Source organism: Macrosteles quadrilineatus, unplaced genomic scaffold (genome assembly GCF_028750875.1).
Source record: "Macrosteles quadrilineatus isolate MER2022 unplaced genomic scaffold, UCM_ALF_1.0 Scaffold_7__1_contigs__length_78375512, whole genome shotgun sequence".
Taxonomy (NCBI): Eukaryota; Metazoa; Arthropoda; class Insecta; order Hemiptera; family Cicadellidae; genus Macrosteles; species Macrosteles quadrilineatus.
In genome coordinates, this window is record NW_026542600.1 from 69,271,275 (window position 1) to 69,291,399 (window position 20,125).

The window sequence follows — 20,125 nt, forward strand, 5'->3', positions numbered from 1 at the left end:
CTTCAGGCTAGACCTAGAGGTTGCGGCACTATCACTTAGATAGCCTAAAATTCATTAGTGATTTGGTGGGATTTGAACCCGGGACCTCAGGAACCAAAGTCCCGTGCTCTAACCACTGTGTGTGAGTGTATATATATAACTATAGGCCTAGAGGCCTATATGATATATATGAAGCTATATCCTCAAAACGAAAAAATAAATCGGTTCCGGGTCTAAGTCTTGCCATGAGACCTACGGAAATACCCTATAGCTTATTCCCAAGGTATGGGAAATGCGCTAAAAGGTAAAGTGACTGGATTTATATTTATATTAGGCTATCCAGACTGTTGAATAATATAGTAAATGAATAGAATAGAATGAATTGAAATAGGTAGTGGGTTTTAAAAACAACAAAAATCTATGGTTATTTAATAGAAATAAATTATACTTTGATCAACCTGTCCTATAAACCTTTTCAATTTTTTTTTTTTTATTTTCCAAAAATGCTTAAGTTATTTAGGCTACTAAGAAACGATATGGGCTAGTGATGCGCGATTGCGAGATGTTTGAACGGTCAAAATGTTCCTTCTCGAAATTTTCAGCTTATCGATTGTTTAGCGAGAGGTTTGTAGGCTACAATCGAGATGTTTCTCTCGAATTACCGTATTACATTCGTTAATCCTAAATGTCTATTCGCATCTGTCTACATTTCATGAGAGTTGTAACAAGGAAGTTAGTTCTTTTTCTAGATTCTTATAGAATAGTAGACTATTATGCACAAGATATAGTACTGCTGACATATGAATAAGCACTTATGTCACTCCATCATGGCAACAGAAATAGAAAATTATTTTAACGTAATAATAATAATATCTATGGTTCTTACCGTCAACGCAATCAGGGGTAATATTCCACTACAGCCGTTTCGGAGATGACTCCATCGTCAGGTGCGTAGTGGTACACTAAACTATAGTCTTGTCACATTTAACACGAGTTTTCTTCATTTGCATTGCGTCAAGGGTTGAATAAATAATACACATATATGTACAGGACGGACACACGAAAACATTTAGAGCGCGTGCATGGCTTGAAAACTGACGACCGACAAAATTGGTCGGTCGCCAGTTTTCAAGCCGTGCACACGCTCTAAATGTTTTCGTGTATTCGTGTTTTTGTGTGTCCGTCCTGTACATATATGTGTATTATTTATTCAACCCCTGACGCAATGCAAATGAAGAAAACTCGTGTTAAATGTGACAAGACTATAGTTTAGTGTACCACTACGCACCTGACGATGGAGTCATCTCCGAAACGGCCGTAGTGGAATATTACCCCTGATTGCATTGGCGGTAAGAACCATAGATATTATTATTATATTTTCACGCAATCTGCCACACTCAAGAATATAATATATATTTTAAAGTAATGTATAATGGTAAATAATACTGTTAACATACCATTTATGACAACCTTCTGTCTCGTTATAAACATTTTGATTTGAATACAAACATTTTGTTTGTAAAATATATCGTCTTGTCAATAGTTTTTATTGAGTGGTATTAAGTCACTATTCCGTAAATAAAGTAAGGAATATATCCATAAACTTTCTTTGTTTTTGAAGTAAGATATAACTCTTATTGGGGGTCAATCCCCGGCAGATACAATAGAAATAAAAGATAGTAGCCTAAATTACGATGCCGCACTTAACAAAACAATCACCATGAACATCTCATTAAAAAGACTCTCGGTAAGGACTTCTCACCTCTCGGTTCTCTAGACGAATGCGAGATACGAGAGAAGAGAAGACATGCTGAAACGAAACAATCTTCACGAACATCTTGTTAAAAAGACTCTCGGTAAGGACTTCTCGCCTCTCCGTTCTCTAGACGAATGCGAGATACGGGAGAAGAGAAGCTGTGCTGAAACAAAACAATCGTCACGAACATCTCGATAAAACCTCTCGTTCGCTAAGCAAAAATATAATCAAAACGTCTCGAAAGGTTCAAACAATCAAAACGTTTCGTTTGTAACATCTCGCAATCGCGCATCACTAATATGGGCCTCGATCGTATGAAGAATCGAAATGAACCATTGCTGTTTCCAAACAACAACCGATACCTATGCCCATTTAAACTCAAGATCGAAAGTGGCGCCAGCTTGATATATCGTCGCTTAGCACTTTTCTTGAAAAAGACGCACAATGATATATCATCACATTGCACTGAAAGGGCTACCTAAATCAAATTGTGGAGGTAATGTTCAATAAATGCAAATAACTGATCAGTTATGGTTCTGATAGAATAATTCCTAAAAACCTCAATAGGCCTACTGAAAGCCAATCTGGAAACATTGTGCCGATCACGTTGTGTACCTTTACAGTTGTAGTAGGCTATTACCCTTTGTTTTTAACCCTATATGTTCGTTTTTATGTTTGTGTATGTGTGCGTATTCAATGTATTTATTTATTATGAATTGGCGACCTTCGAATGAAGCGAGAAGAATCTGTACCGGCCCGACGATCACTCCAATGTGAGTCGAAACCGGTTGCAATTTAGCAACACGTTGATCGCATAAATACCCTACAGGTTAAAAGCAATCAGCAGGCTAAAATGCAATATAATTGTATTAATATGTTACAAAGTTAGAGCACAGAAAACATACTAAGTTACTATAACCCAGAATGCCAACCACATGGTAAAAAGCATTAGGCCTAAAGGCTAGTACTCACTAGGACACCCGGTCGCTTATCAACCGGCGATCTGGTTGACGAGCGACCAAATTGCACAAATATCGCCGTGTGTGTGCGTGTCTGTCAATTTGGTTGAAGGCGATTTGTAGGTTGCCAGGCAAATTTTTGGTTTTCGGACATGTATCGAAAACCTGGGGGTTTCCGATCAACCATTTTATCGCCGGGCAATCAGATTTCTAAAAAAACTAGAGTGTGTACGCTTCAGCGACCAAGTTGATCAACTAAAGACGGCCAGTGCATGCGCAGTACACTGTTTGTGTTAACTGTCAAAACTAAACAGTGCTAGTGCTAAACGTGGTATCTTTCAAGCTAGCTTTTTTTTCCAATATGAGGCGTCACCAATTGCAAAATGTGACGGAAATTGTCGTCTGACACCCTCAAATAATTCTTGTAATCCTGAGGCTGTCGATCACGCAAAGTTCGTAGAAGTGCCATGTGGCTGTAACTGTGTCTGCGTTGAAGCCACTCTTTAGCCCAAAATCTTTTGAACAATGTCTTCCTTCTTCTATGGTTACTGCAGTTAATTAGAATTATAACTGCGGCAGCAATCTCTTCTTCGTAGGTGGGCATGTTGTCACAACACACAGGTCAGTGCAACTAGAGCTTCAACCAGATTCCAGAACCAAACACAGTCCATCCCCACCAAATTTTGATTTCCTGCTCGGTTGAAAGTGCTAGGTATCCTAGTGTGTACCCCCCGGCAATTAAACGTTCAATCATCAACTTAGTTGCTCGTCAACCAGGTCGCCGGTTGATAAGCGACCGGGTGTCCTAGTGAGTACTAGCCTTAAGTGTTTTGAGAGAGCTTTGCCTGTCAATCTGTAGGCAGCGTCACCAGCGTTGCTATGCACTCAGCATAGCAACGCTGGTAGATAGGCCTACTGCTAATAGGCCTATCGATCAAAAACATCGATGGCAAAAAGGTATCGGTGAATTTCCACAGATGTCAAAAATATTTAATATCAGCCTCAAAATATAGATATAAGTTACCTATCTATTATCGACACCAAACACTAGTTTCTGAGCAAAACACAACTAACTTAGGCCTAGGCCTATAACTTAGACCTAAGTTAATTTAGATAAAAATTTTATCAATCATGGAGATTTTTTTAAAATTTAGGCTATCCTCATAACAGCAAGCAAATAATTTCACCAAATAAAAACCTCTTATCCCAGGGGATGTAGAATACCATTTACTCGAATAGACTAGATTATCTAAGGCTTATTTAGGCCTAAGTTATCCTAGTCCTAACTCTAGTGGTTCAACAGATAGGTTTAAGGGGGGGGGGGGTGTTTACACAACACTTAGACTAACTTAGGCATAAGGTTGATAATACTGTAAGGCTAAGTAAAAGCTGTAACTTTATATTAGGCCTACTCGTACAGTACTAAATAACCATTTAAGCCTAGGCCGGTTAACTTACCACTTTTCCCATCGACCACTCTGTTTGGGATATCATCTTCAAATGGCTTTTTCGCTAATTCAGGTGAGGCGCAAACAAACTGCACAGCGAGACCTAAAAAGGTTAGTAACACACCAACTTTCTTCATTTCAAGAATTTTTCACAAAAAAGTTAGCATAACTGGTCAAAATCCCTAGTTTTAATTCAATAGACGGTTGCAACGTTCAAAAGTTGTCTTTCCCCACCATCTCGTATAGAACCAGTTAAACTAAACAACAGCCAACAAACACCAACAAACAACGAAATGAATGCAGCAAGAGCCAAGGGAAGGGATGGTGAACTTGAAATGAACCGTTCCTTTTTCTCCTGTTTCTGATTATCAATAGTAGGCCAGTTTCTTATCTATGAAGCTTTGAATATACACTGAAATGAAATTGTTTATTTATTTACAGTAGAACTCCTATCACCTAAATCAGTTGGGACCGGACCATATTCAGATAATAAAAACCCAGATAATTAGATTTTTTTACCAAAATTCGGGGTATTTTAATGAAAAAAGCAGCCATGCAGAGCTTTAATTAATTTGATTTTTAATGCGATGCAGGTCGTGTCTGCGACGAATTCGCGATCGGAAAATTACGCCATGATTGTGCAGAACGATTATGATTTTCCGTGACCGCAAAAGATATTCAACATGTGCCGGCCGTGATCTCGGATGACAATAACGATGTTTCCGGGACCGGGAGACGATTATTGTCTCACAATCGCGAGATATGTTATGGATTTTGCCGTGATCATGGGTTCTGCCTTCTTTAACGCTTCTTATTACAGAGATGAGTTGATTCCAGACATTTTATCTTTTACCTTGAATTAGTTTTTCAGCCTGTTGGTGCATATTTGCGTTTGGGCCTTGTTTATTATTTGCATACTGTATAAGTTTAGTTTTCCTAAAATAAATAGTTGTAAGACCACTTGTTTATTTTTTTGCAATTTTCACGTATTGTTGGTTGAACACTTGACTTGTGCTTCCACTAGCATTTACTTGTGTAATTGACTGTGTCTCATGCATTTATATAATGTCTATTGTCTATAGATGAATAAATATAATTTCATTTAATTTTCCAGCTTTAGAAGCTGTAGCCAACCAAGCCAATGACGTCTCTGAGTCTTTAATTACAACAAACACAAATTTATAGGAAATGATTGGCATTTTCAGTATCCTTCCTGTGGGCAGGAACCAAGAAGGCACAATCTCGGCACATGAGCGGTTTCTCTATCTTGGCCATCTTTGTCGCGGGGTAGCGGATTTTTATCCCCCTGGAATTTACCCCCCGGGCAAATCTGACGTCACAAACCATGGGGAAAAATTCCGCCTGCAAACTTTTGAGTTACGCAACATCAGTTCGAAAGGATTAAAGGTGGATTCAAACTTATATATTTTCATGGTTGTGAATTTAATCAGAACACATCAAATTATAAGATCGTAGAGTGTACGGGCCGGAATTTTACCCCCGGACTTTTACCCCATTCATAAGGTCAGCTCAAAATGTACTCAAAATGTTCGGGCTTTTTACCGCCGGAATTTTCCCCCCTGCGGATTCTTACCCCCTGGTTAGATATAGAAATAATTGAGAATGATTAATTTTCTTCTTTCTTTTTTTATTTAATTGTACACATTTAATTTTTAAGTATCTTCTTAATTCATTTGAAACCTTAACTAACTAAACAGGTTTTGAAATTGAATTTTAATATTAAAGTTTCAGGATTCCATTTTTGGGGCCAAAACTGTCCAACTGTTTATTAATGTGTATATACATTTTGAATTTCTTTGCAGAAGTCAATACAACACAATACCGGATGCCTACAACTACATTTTACAACTGTTATTTCGATGACATTTCTCAGTACAAACCATAAATAGCTCATGGTTTGTGCCTGAAGAAACAAAAGGCAATATAAAGTGTTATTGTACAACAGAAACTATAGTTATTTGTGCAACTAGTGAGCAATTGACTCACTCGAGAGAAATGCTTACTCACGAGCCATAGGCGAGCCACCCGCGAACAAACTTTAGAGGGCTCAAGTTACTACATCATAGTGACGTCAGCTTTGCCCAGCGAGTAAAATTCCAGGGGGATAAAATACCGGCGACCCTTATTTGTCGCTTTTGGAATGCTCGAGGTCTCTCCCGGTTAACTGGTGGACATCTGAGATTACAGAGCTTCGGAAGAAATGCTTTTGCCTCTGAATTGCAGCACAACGTACAAAAAACAGGGTTGAAGCCAATTTAAGATTGGCAGAGCACATGGCCGCCAGGCAAGTTCTACGAGGTGCCATCTAGGAGGATTAAACATTAATGACACCATCAAAACAGTCGTCACGAACATCTCGATAAAACCTCTCGCTCGCTAAGCAAAAATACAATCAAAACGTCTCGAAAGGTTCAAACAATCGAAACGTTTCGTTTGTAACATCTCGCAATCGCACATCACTAATATGGGCCTCGATCAAACCCTACTTACCCCTTAATTTCTTAATTGTGATTGTACAGGTTGTGTTATAAGAGGATATGTTGTTGGTTGGTTATTTGATAAGTTTATTTATTTGTGAAATTAATAAATAATTAAATCATAGGATTAAACATTAATGTTTAATTCTCCTAGGGTGCCATCAATCATAGCAAGATTAATTAGATGATGAAGCAGCTATGTCAGGATGTTGATACCGATCCCTAGGATACAAAATCATAACACGAAAATTAGGGATACCTAACCTGAACTTGATCCAGCGGAATTCTCAAACCAACTCTCCAGATTATTTGTTTGCATTTTTCTAGCTCTTTCATGTTTGACTTAGGCCTAATATTCAGATTTTGCTAAGTTGTTTTTTTTCTCTAACCTAGGTGGTCAATTATTTGACTATTATCTTAGCTAATCCTTTGTTAGACAAATGTTAGTTTTTATACGATCAGTATTTTAGAATTGTCAAACAAATGGATAGTTTAAACAATGTGTATACGATATACACATATGGTTTATAGCCATAGCCTATTGTATATACAATGTAAAAGCACATTCCACAATCATTCAATTTATAAAATTTACAAACACTCAAAGTGAATTATTAAATGTTAATTCAGGCCTAATGGTTATTTATGTCTAAGACTTAAGTCATTAAAGGAAAGGATTATTTCTTGTACCAGATAACTAATGTATACGTGGTGATATTAGGTTGAGCCACATCATCACATACTACACTCAACACCAATTTAACAAGATAATCACGGCACACTATCTTCAGTTTATAATCTTCGATGACAGTAAATACTTTATGACAAAGTTGAATGAAATAAAATAAGTATTATTTATTACACTTATTAAAAATAATGTAATATTATAGGGATGGTTACTCAGAAAATAAAATGTTAAGCATTTGTGAATTTATATTTGAATAAAAAAAAATTAATTTGTATGGAAAATGTGGTGCATACAGTGTAAATAAAGTCTTGAAACAAATCTGTATTTTTAAAACCGAAATAGATAGAAATAATCTGTTTGTAGCATTGAAACCTAACAAAGCTTCCGCTATTTTTAACACCAAAAAAAAGTTTAACCCAGGGTAGGGGGTAGGGGGTGACTTTATTTTCAAATAGCAACCCCTATTGAGCGACCCCTCATTTTGAAGGGCTTGTCAAAAGAAACACAATGACCAAATCCGAGGTGAATATCTCACCCCTAGCCAAAATGGCGGGTATTCCAAAATGGGTACTTTTTCACATAAATCAAATTTTGGAATACCCGCCATTTAGGCTAGGGATGAAATATCTATCTTGGGTTTGCGTCATTGTATTTCTTTTGATAAACCCTTCAAAATGAGGGGTCACTCAATAGGGGTTGTTGTTAAAAAAATAAATCACCTCCTTCCCCTACCCTTTTAAAAGGGTGAAAAAATTGTTGATTCAAAAATTTGTTGGAGCCTATGTTAACAATCATAATTCCACAAACAGAATATTTCTAACTATTAAGGTTTTAAAAATACAGATTGGTTTCCATATTTGTGAAATTTCTGCTTTTTTACAAATACAGTAAATCAAATTTTGGAATACCTGACATTTTGGCTAGGGGTGTGATATCCACCTCGGGTTTGCGTCATTGTTTTTCTTTTGACAAATCTTTTAAAATGAGGGGTCACTCAATAGGGGTTGCTATTTGATTAAAAATAAGTCCCCCCGTACCCCCTACCCTGTTAGGGGGGTTAAAAATATTTTTGATGTAAAAAATTAAGGAACCTTAGTTAACAGTCAACGCCACAAACAAGATATTTCTATTTATTTTGGTTAAAAAATACAGATTTCTTTCAAGACTTAATTTACATACTCTATGCTTGGTTATCCCTTACATTACAAACTTATTTTGGCGGGGGAGCCATCTTCAGACTGTACATGACATGTCTATTTGAATCTTTTTCTGTCAGAAGCCGACACTTTTAAAAACATTTAAGAACCCATCGATGAGTACAAAAACAACACAGAAATAAACACCATTAATCAGTAATGCCCTGTTTACACGCTCCAATTTATTTTCGCAAACCTGGCTTGCACAAACCAACTGTACAAACCATCGTAACGTATAAATGGCAGATTAGTGCAATCGATTGGATTGGAGTGAGGTTAGAAGGTTGATGAAAATGTTCATCAACCTTGCGATCAGAATTGAAGGTTTGAGCGACGGTTGGAACATGTAAACAGATGTTCATGCCATTTATGCTCAAACTTAGGCATATTCTCAAGCATCAGTCAGTTTCAGTGTACGCTGCTGTACCCTACGAAGCATCATGGCAGGAGTATTGTAAATTTTTAAACGATTTCATTGAACTATACCGCAGTTTTCCACACCCATGGCACATTAAAAGTAAGGACTACTCTGATAGCAACAAAAAAGATCTTGTCAAAAAACAAAAAAGTTTTACTATTGTCACTAAACAAACAGCATACACAGAGCACCTCCTCATGGTGATCACAACAGGTAAAGGCGCTGCAAATCGAAGGAAGGTTTGAGTTAAATACCGTAATGTCTAAAACGGTAATGTCTATTCAAACATGGTTTGCACAGATACTGTATTGGAAAATCCAGAAGCTATAATACTATAATGAAAAAATAAATTGGTGTTAATATATCAAAGAAGGTAAAGATTATGACAAACGTTTTATGGGTTTAACATTTAAATTTATGGTTTATAATGATTGGATTTCTGAATAATGCTTTATATATTTGTATAGTTTAATTTCTTTGATTATGAAATTATAATGAATAAAAAGAGAAAATAATAAATAAAAAAATGTATATGCAACACACTACAATTAATCTAAATCACTAATGCTTGGAAATTATTTTGATCTTCTTCAAAAAACTTAATAATGTTAGTTATAAATTACAAATTTTGTAAAGTTTTGTTTGTAAAATCATTTACTTTTTGATACTGAAGTATTCATCCTAAATGGACAAGCTGTCACCATTTTTGTATTAAAAAAAAGTAGTTGATTATGCCAGTCAAAGAGTGCGCTGTCTAAAGTTCTATTTTCTACATATTATTTTTTGTTACAGAGCAAGTCAACATGTCATAGAAGATGCTATAGCTTGTATGCTGTTCTATCAGTCTGACTTGGTCAAAAAGTCCACATGTGTCTCAAGATATTTTGATACAAAAAATACTTTAAACAGTTGCAGTAAAAATTTACGATTTGAGGGAAGTAAAGGCTCAATTCAATCATAAATAACTTCCTAAGTTTTTTAAACTTGATGGGAAGTAAAAAAAAACATTTAATTTCTGAATGGCAAATTGTTTAAGTAAAATTAATTGTTGTTTTAAAATACTACTTATAGAACAGGAAAGCTATTAGGAAATAAATACATAAACATCTTCATCCAGACAATTGTTAGTGAATTTTTTTTAGCTAACTATATCTTGGTAATTATTTGACATATTTGTATGTATATAAATAACACAGTTTGTAGTACCAAAAATTTATCAGAGTTAAGGTAAAACACATAAATTTAGTCTTATATAGGAAATAATTAATTATTTCAATAAATTGTACATTATGAGCTAAGTGAGCAGTACGCTCCAGAAGGATTATATTGGTTTTCAGTCTGCTGATAAGAAGATCAAGGTTCAAGTATGTGCCTGTCTGGTGTGATATAGGCTGAAGAACCTGCAAGACACTCATTTCTTGTTCACCACTCGTTGTTGCAGGATAACCTATTCAACATGAGAGAGTAAGTACTATTAACTAAATTAAATTGACTAAATTTCCAAGATCATTTAAGCTTGAATTGAAGTGTATCAGAGTTTTTGTGCAACTGGAACATGAGTGTTCTTCAAAGGACAACAATAATTTCAAAAGTTTTACCAGTGCTGTTTGTAAGAATAGAAGGAACTAAAATTCTGTCACATGTTGTTTCACTATTTATTTCAATTTTATAAAAGTATTTATTATTTTTTCACTCTTTCCCACAATGTATGGTAAATCTTTAGGATCATTGGATGTTTTTCCGTATAGTTCTGTATTTACATAAGATAATTAAAACCCTTGGATTATTTATGACCTCATACAGAAGTTAACCATATTTCTGTAGTTTGTTGTTTCAAATTGGTGGTGGATATTGTTTGTAATAATTTCTCCAGTAGCATAAACTCAATGCCACCAATAATTATGATAAAACTAGCTTTTTTAAAAAAATATACCATATACATTATACCTACAGTATAATCCAATTTTTACATATTTTCACATTGGAATGTTTTAAGCATCAGTGAATAGTGATATTATATGTTAATCTAAACATTTATAATAGAGAAAGTGTTTTCCATATTGAAACTTAATTAACTACATTTAACCTTCAGAACACTTGGAATTGATTTAATATTACCTGACATGCATTTATTTGTTGTTTATTTTACAGTACGGTATAACCTTGTATAAGCGGCACTCGTCTTTTCTTGCTATTATATAAGAAAATTGATGTTAAAAATGAATAATTTAAGTCAACAATATCAAAAAATGTAGTTATTGAGTTAAAACTAATACTACAGGTATATTAACTTAAAATTTAGTCAATAAATATTTTAAGGCCCGCTTAATTTCAATTGACAACTTAAATAAAAATGTTAAGAAACAATATCAGCGTAATAATCAGTATATTGGTAAATTCTTCCCTATTTCCTCTAGGAAAGATGCTATTACCCTAGATGTCATGGTAAGACCTGAGTTTGATTTACGTTTACATTTTGATGTCCCTTAGAGATCAAAAACACAATAATTTATGTAAAACATACTCAAGCAATTGTGGTATGATTTTGATTACATTTGGCATGTGTAAGGCTGATAAACTTGGCTAGATGAGTATGCAAACGAGCAAGATTGAGTAATATTAACGGGGTATTATGGGGTATTTTTATTTATTTGTGAAAATTTTTTTTATGTTTACCCTTAAAACATAAAAATGCACATTTTTATAATCTTTAAAAACACATTTTTTATTTTTTATGTTTAATCTCGACATTAGTTTAGTTAGTAGGTAATACTATTTAAAGTGCATTAATATGTGCCTTATAAATAAATATCATTTGACTTTGACTGCATGCATTTGCACAATATTAGGCTGCAGCTACATGGAATCCGGCATGGCCCTCAGTCAAAAAAGTCCTATTAATTCTATTAGAAAGCATATAAACAAACAGAATTGGTAATGAAAGTCAATTATGGATACTTAAGTACATAGGGTCAGTGGCAGATCCAGAGGGGGGATGAAGGGGGCGACCGCCTCGGGCATATATTTTTTTACTACATGTAATGTCAAAATTTTGCCGTGATCGGCGTAAACGATGAGGATGTTCTGTTACCACGGGGGTTGTTCAAAGTTTTGCCGTGACCACGAGAGACAATGACGATGTCCACATGACCACAGGAAATGAACAATATGTTGCCGCGATCGTGGAAGACGATGCTGATGTTCCATTGGGGGGTTACTCAGTGTATTGATGTGACCAAGGGAGACAATGACGATGTCTACACAGCCGGGAAGTGATCAGAATTGTGCCACGATTGTGGAGGACAATTATGATGTTTCCGTTACCACGGAGGATATTCAGGGTTTTTTCCGTCACCGGGGGAGACAATGAGAATGTACCGCGGAAAATTATCAACATTTTTGTCGCAATCGTGAAAGACGATGATGACCTTTCCGTGACTGTGGGAAACGAGAATGAAGTCTACATGGCCGCGGAAGATGTTCAGAATTTTGCGGCGAACACAGAAGACAATGATAATCGACGATAATATCTATAATACTGAGGGAGATGTTCATAATTTTGTCGTGATCACGGAAGACGTTGATGGTATTAGTTACCTTGGGCGCTATTCAGGGTTTTGCCGTGACTGCCGGAGCAATGAGGGTGTCCATACAACAGCAGAAAATACCAACAGTTTTCCCAATCGGCAAAGACGATGATGACGTTTCCTTGACTGTGGGAGCGGTAGATGATCAGAATTTAGTCGGGAATGCGAAAGACTACGGTAATGGACGATAATATCTACAGGACCGTGGGAGTTGTTAATGATATTGCCGCGATCGAGGAAGACGATGATGATGTTCCGTTACCGCAGGGGTTTAAGGGTTTCACTGTAACCGCGGGAGACAATGACGATTTACGGGGGGGGGGGGGGGGGGGGGGGGCTTCACCTCTAATCTCGCCCCCCTCACTCTAAAGCTGGATCCGCCACTGCATACGATTCTTTGGATGAAACTTAATATTAGCCTCTTATTTGAGCAATAAGTCAAATACAGTACACAGTGTACAAAAATATGACTAATATAATAATTTTATTCAAAAATTTTTCTCGGAAGGACCTTTTCCCAGTTCATTCTAGTTTGGGATATTAAATACCCCTGGTAAAAATACATGTTTGTCGCATGAAATATTTTCCTGTGCAATAATGCTGCTCGCTGCCATTATGTATCTTTCTACTGGTTTTCACTCTTAGTTTTACCTTCACAATGATATCTCTTATTTAAGGGTTAGAAAAAAGTGTGCAAACATACATTGCTACAGGGAGAATCCAACTTACTGCTATTAATCATAATTTCAGTTGCTTAATCCAAATAAACATGTTTCAAGAGGTAAATCCCTTTATCATGTCAAGTTTGCCTTCTTCAGTGAAACTAATGTGCTTTGTTATCAGATAATTAATCGTTACCTAATCATCCCACACTAATCTAGGACCAAATTACTTTTGCTTTTCTAGTTTGCCTCTTCATTGAAAAAAAACCGTTACAAAGAATAATCTGTTTGTCAATTTTCAAGGATTTGATTGTCTAACACTTTTTACATAAAGTAGTACTTTATATATTTTCCTCCATTAGTTATACATCTCCTGATGTAATCCTCCTAAAATACAGATAATATTTTTGTAAAGGAGATTTTTTAACATTAGGAACTAAGCCATAGAAAAAGAAATCCATTTCCCCCTAAGACTTTTAAAAATGTTGTCAGTTAAAATTTGTAAATTATCAAAATTTTATGTGGAGGTAAAGATCTGTGGATTTAGCTTGTTAACTTTTCATATGAAGGAACTTTAATTCAGGGGTATATCAATAAAATTAAGCACATACTAATAACCAATGTTAAATTCAAGTTTCTGTTGATTGCATTTTTTAACTTAAAAGATTGTTGTAAACAAAGTTGTTCTTTTTGTTTGGAAAATACCTTCAAAAGAAGGTTTTGTTCAGTAGGAGTTATGTTTAAATGTTTGTTTGACTCATACAAGGTACCCATTCCTTTTTTGGGAATTTCATTCCAAGGGCAACATTATGAAGAAGAACATTTGATACACCTTTGTATTGTAGTTATTTTCAATGTCATGATACGCTAATTAAATCTATCTATGCACTTGACCACACCTTTATTTTAGTGATTAGGAGAGTCAAAATGTTTATTTATTGTTGGTACTAGTACTTCTACAATCTACCAGACTGAGAAAATAAAATATATGATAATATGTTAGTAATAAAAATGTTTCTAGCTCTCCAGAAAACAAATGATTTTAAAGATCTTAGGTCTTTGGTTGGATTCAAGTTTGACTTGGAACTTCCATCCCAAAAATGTTTTAGTCTGGATCTAAAATGTTTAGTAACATACTTTGTTAATCTGTTTAAATATTTATTGTTTTGTAATATACAAAGTGTCTAACCTTAAGTAAACCAATAACTATATTTTTTACACCTGAGAAAAAATGGCTTGTGGTGTACATTCTGCATTGTAGCTCATAAACGAGTAAGTTTAGAGAGGATATGCAAAGAATAAATAAGTCTTAAAATCACATCTACGTTCTAAAAAACCATAAAATAATGAGTTTTCCAACATTAAAGTTAGCTGCCAATGGTGGTCATTTTTAAAACAACAGAATCAATATTGTTTCAGATTTCACAAGTTAGTGATGCTTGGAGTTCTGCTTGTGACTTTACTCTTGGTCATTGATACTATTGATGCTGGGAAAAAGAAAGGAATAAAGTAAGTCAAGTGTTTATATTACCATTTAAGACCTACTGGTAGTGTCTGAACTAGATGCACATGACCAGACCTTAATGTAATAATGAGGAGAGTAAAAAAGTGTGATTTATTGTTGGTACGAGCACTGGTATAGTAAGTAAAATATTTGCATTTAAAGAAAAGTCAATTTTAGAAAACCTTTAAATCAAACATGGGTAAAGTTCAATTAAATATATTTGGACATATCAATGATGCACCAAATATGAGATTTGTACGTAAATAAAGATCTCCAATGTGCTCCTGTGACAAAGTAGTAAGCTAGTTCAAATCTAACACCAACACCTTCACTGCGGTACTAGAAGATTTACTACCTGCACTACTATTCTAGCGGGGGGGAGCGAGCTGGCGTAGTGGTTAGAGCACGGGACTTCAGTCACTGAGGTCCCAGGTTTGATCCCTGCCAAGTCACCAATGGATTTTATCCAAGTGATAATGCCGCAACTCCTAGCTCTAGCCTGAAGTAATGTGAAAAACAATCCCAGGCTCGTGCCTAGCGTCCTACGACAAAAAAACAAAAAACAAAAAAAACTACAGTACTATTCTAGCGGGGTCATCACCTTTATGTGCCATTCAACTTTGTAGTGGCAGTCGTTAAGGATGGTAGAAAAAAATTATACGAGCAATGTCCTGTGTTCAGGTCCTGATACCTGCCACTACTTTCTATCACTACAGCCCATTACCGTCAGTACCCCTCGCTTTGCTGAATACATTACACGCACACGCCCGAAGCCTATGTGGACGGGCAAACACCCAATAAGAAAATGTTACGATTATAAGTGATCCAAAACTATATTAAGCACCATTAACTTATTTTTCTATCCACTCCATGGATTGTGTTAAAATAGATCTAAAAAAAAATTAAAATGTTGTGGATAGAAAAGTTTATTAAAGCTTAATATAGTTTTGGATTACTTATAAGCATTTCATTAACTTATTGGGCGACTGAAACAATAGATCAAAAAATCTCATAAATGAAATAAAAAGAAAACTTAATTGCAAACTTTTGACCGTTAGGATAGTTTTAGTTATGTTTCTTCTAGCCTCTACTTACGTCTTGTTTCCCTTCAGTTGTTTTGATTCTCTATACAAACATAATGTTATAATTTTGTAGAACATAAGAACCAATGGTGTACAAAATAAAACCGCAAAGATTACCTATGTATTTTGATTTCTTACAAGTATTTTAAATCCCTAATCTACAACAGCGGTAATTACACATTTTGTTATGAAAACTAACCGTCATAAACCTATATTGTCATATTACAATAACACTACTAAATTAACAAGTTTCTTTTTACCAACCGAGCAATTTGACTTACGTTTGATAATATAGTTATTTTCAAAGTGCATTTTAAAATTTCAAACCTATTTTCAGGAAAGAACTTGATGCGCAAAAACAGAATGAAGAAGAAGGAATAAAATTAACAAGTAAAAGCAAACGTACAGAGAGTATAAAACTTGATAAGATTAAAAAAACTGGATCACAAAGGACTGAAAACTATGAAGAGGAAAATGAGTATGTGGGAAAAAATTCAAGATTTGCAACGCACAAGCCTAACATAAAGAAAAACATCAAATTCACAACTAAAGACAAAAAATATACAGAAAATGCAAACATGAAAACTACAAAGCAAAAATTAAAGAAATCTAAAATTTTTCATGAAGAGCCTGCAGAAAAGTTTTCTGGCAAGACAAAAGCAAAGAAAACAAAACCACAATATGTGAGATCAGAAAATATAGACAAAATTGTAAAAACTGTAAAAAAGACCACTCAGAAGAAGCTTATTGAAGAAAATGAGAATATTGAAAAAATATTAAGTGAAGAGCTAAACAGACTTAAAAATGAAGAAATCATCACAGTTGAAGAAGCAACAGGAGGTGACAAGAAGAAAAGGAAGTTCAAGTTGGTTGAAGTAGTTTTGGAAGACGATGGTGAAGAAGAAATGCAGGAAGGAAATGAAACGTCCACAGAGATTGGTCTAGAAGAAGGTCAAGATTATATTAACATAGAAAGTGAAGAAATCATTGAAAAAACTAGATCGATCCACAACCCAAAATCTTTTAAAAACCAAAATTTATCAAAGAAACTGTACACTGAGGAAGAAGAACAGAACGATGGGTCAACAAGTGAAGATAATTATTTTAACAACACTGAAGAAGCAGAATCCGTCTCAAATGAAGAATCCTCATCTGAGATTGACAACTTTGCTACCAGGTATATAGACGAAGCAGAAGAAAGTTGCCAGAGAATACCTGAAGACCCAAACAGAAAAGGCCCCAAGAAACTGACATTGTATGTGGTGGAGGAAGAAATCGATGGACAGGTGAGAAAGAGGGTTGTTTCTGAAGAAGACGGAGTGACTATGTGTGAAGTTGCTGATCTTCTGAAAGAATCTTATAACATGGCTATCCCCGAAGAATAAGGTTGGAAATCCTTCATAGGCCTAGATCGATCAAGTATTATGTTTGGACGCTTAAATTCCTTAGCTTTTTTATAATTTTACTATAATGTTAGTTACCTTTTTGTGCTAAGCATACCAACATTGAGTTGTTAAGTTATATATATTACAATAAATACAAAGGTTGCTTAGCCGTTGTTGTTGTTCACATACTTGGCTAGTGATGATCAGCCCATGGGACTAATATTATAGCTTCCAGCAAATATAAAGGCATCACATGTGAAACAAAGAGGATTCAGTAGCCATATTGTAACATTAGTTTTATAGCTTTAGGGGAATGGCTTAAAAATGTGTAAGTTTTGGGTTTTGTATATATTTTTAAAATGATTGTACAGGTCATAACAATATTGAATGTAGAACAAAAAATCAAATGATCATTTACTGATCCATACAATATATTACGTACATTAATATTTATTATTTTCATTTATATCAGTAATGTAATTTGATTGATATTCGTTTTTGTGAGACTGAATTACATATTTTACAGTGTTGAGTTTTTACTGTCAATAACATCAAACATGTAACTGACAGGGTAAAATATATATATAAATAATTTGCCCTATACTCATGTTTAATTTATCATCCTCCACATACCAGTAATGTATAAGTCTTTTTCCTGAAAACAGGGTTTACAAGATACAAAATACTAATACTATCTTGTTAAATTACAGATTTTAAATTGATTATAATATACAATTAACAGTAATAACCTGATTTTAATTAGATAAATCAAATCATATTTATTTATTATTGTATTTACAGGAATAAATCAAACAGAGTCAAATCTCATAGTCTTTAAGTAAAATAGCCTATGAAAACCAAACAATTGTTTTTAGGGTGTTCTATATTACAAATAACAAACACAATCAATAAAAACTTATATTGAAAGATTAGGATGTCTAAAAAGGTATATTCATTCTTTCTTTAAGGTATGTTTTAAAAATTCTGTATTTTCCTTACTAATATTCTTAGGCAGATTATAAAAAAATCTTGTTTTGAAGTTGTAATTAATGTGGTTTGACATATCTGCTATTTATACATACAGTATGTGTGTGAATTTAGATAATGATTTTGTTGGTTTGTTTTTTTTTCACTATATGTTAAACAATTTGAAATATACAGAGTGATTCTCCTATGGTACACAGTATCAATTTCAGACAAACCATTATTCCTAAAATGAAACAACTTTTTTTGAACACATGAAGTTTAAAAAAACTGAGGGCCACTAGTTTGAATCCTAGGATTCTCAAATACAAGTATATGTTATATTATACATCAACTTGAAGCTCTAATAATTAGTACAAAACACTTACATACAAACATTAACAAATTATAAATATTTTACAAAATGTTCATGGCAACAAAAAATTGATTTATGAGGTATAGATGATTTTCCAAAATTTTTTAAAAATGTTGTCCTCCCAGACTTTAAAATCGGCTAGTCTGTTGAAAACATTTAAAAATACCACGGTCACATTTTTCTTCATATTTCGGGTACAGTTTTGCAGAGAACCTATATGTTATCGGTTGAAATGTTTCGGATAAAATTTTCATTCGATAAATATCTATTTTATGTATTAATTGAATATGAATTTAAGCTTTAGGGCCTTTTCAAGAAGACTCTTTCACTCTGTGAGTGACCTCTGCGATTACCTGACAAACACACACACTTATATTGTGTATAAAAATAAAAATTGATAAGTTATTTTGTGTAATTTCTTAAAGGGAACCATTTACAAAGACATCAATTTGCGTGTGTGTTCCCTTAAATTATTAAAAATGTGTAAATAGTAACTCATTTGTCTTAAAAAACTAACCTACCATAAACGCCGCAGTGCATTGTCAAAGAATACTTCTGATTAATACTTAATGACTTCTGATTAATAATGACCTTTAGTCAATGGTAACGGTAGTGAACATTTTGAATTTGGTTGAGTTTCCCATTGACAAGAGACTTCTACCCTTATGGATAAGGTTCAGCAGGGTGCAATTCTAAATTCAAAAATTGGGAAATGTACATATTTTAAAAAGTGTTTAACTAGAACCCACATCGTAAAGGAATTTAGAAATAAAACCCAACAGATTACAGTATAATAATTTATATATTTTTAACGACAAGAATAGATTCATGTGTTTTAAAAGACAACTTTTTCAAAGATCTTAAAAACAAACACAATTGAGACAGTTAAGAACTTAGCACAAAAGAACAAATTATGCCCAAACATTAGAAAACAGAATAGCTAAGGATTAGTGATGGTCGGATCCGGATATCGGACTACCAAATCCGAGCTAGAACCGGCACCCGATCGGATCGAAAAATTCCAGATCTTGGGCCGGATCCGGTTTTGATGGATCCCCGATTTTTTTACTAACACAAAGCTGTCTGTATCCATGTACAAGACTATCTGTGTCTGTGTACAAGAAGACTATCTGTGCACAAGAAGACTCCTCTAAAATAAGGCATCTTTAAATCGGCAGCAAGTTTTATTATATCCAAACTACCTAATGAATTTTCTGGAAGTTTTTTTTTACTTTTACTAACAGATCCCGTATAAGGTCTCAAATAGAGCCACTTACCACTTTTATTTTTCCTCTTGCAGGCACATTTAGGATTTTTTTCCCCCAACAGGTTTTTTCTTTATTATTTCTTATTAAGTCTTCCCTTTTAGCTTCGCAACAGGAGCTGGAGCTATTCGAGCGGCTCTGCTCCCGGAGCTACTAAGGCACACCTCTAGTAATAAAATCAAGTCAAATTATCTTTATTCACTTTATACATTCCACATAAAGAATCAGAAAAAATCATCATAAAGAATTTCATAAGGGGTCAGTGTTTTGTGTACTGTGGACCTGGAACGAATTTAAGGAAGAGATTAACAAGAGGTGATCCAGGCATAAATAAATTGGATGCTGCATGCAAAAACCAT

The 20,125-nt window shown here is 34.4% G+C and overlaps 1 protein-coding gene across 1 annotated transcript in view; it reads right to left on the reverse strand.

The window, feature by feature from the left end:
• The window catches only part of LOC128999107 (nuclear envelope integral membrane protein-like), a 28,319-nt gene extending 23,939 nt beyond the window's left edge, over window positions 1–4,380 (reverse strand). Inside the window, exon 1 of the mRNA XM_054425467.1 lies at window positions 4,153–4,380. Coding sequence (XP_054281442.1) covers window positions 4,153–4,279 — 127 coding nt within the window. The 5' untranslated portion in view covers window positions 4,280–4,380. The remainder of the gene's footprint in view (window positions 1–4,152) is intronic.
• Between the last annotated feature and the right edge of the window lie 15,745 nt (window positions 4,381–20,125).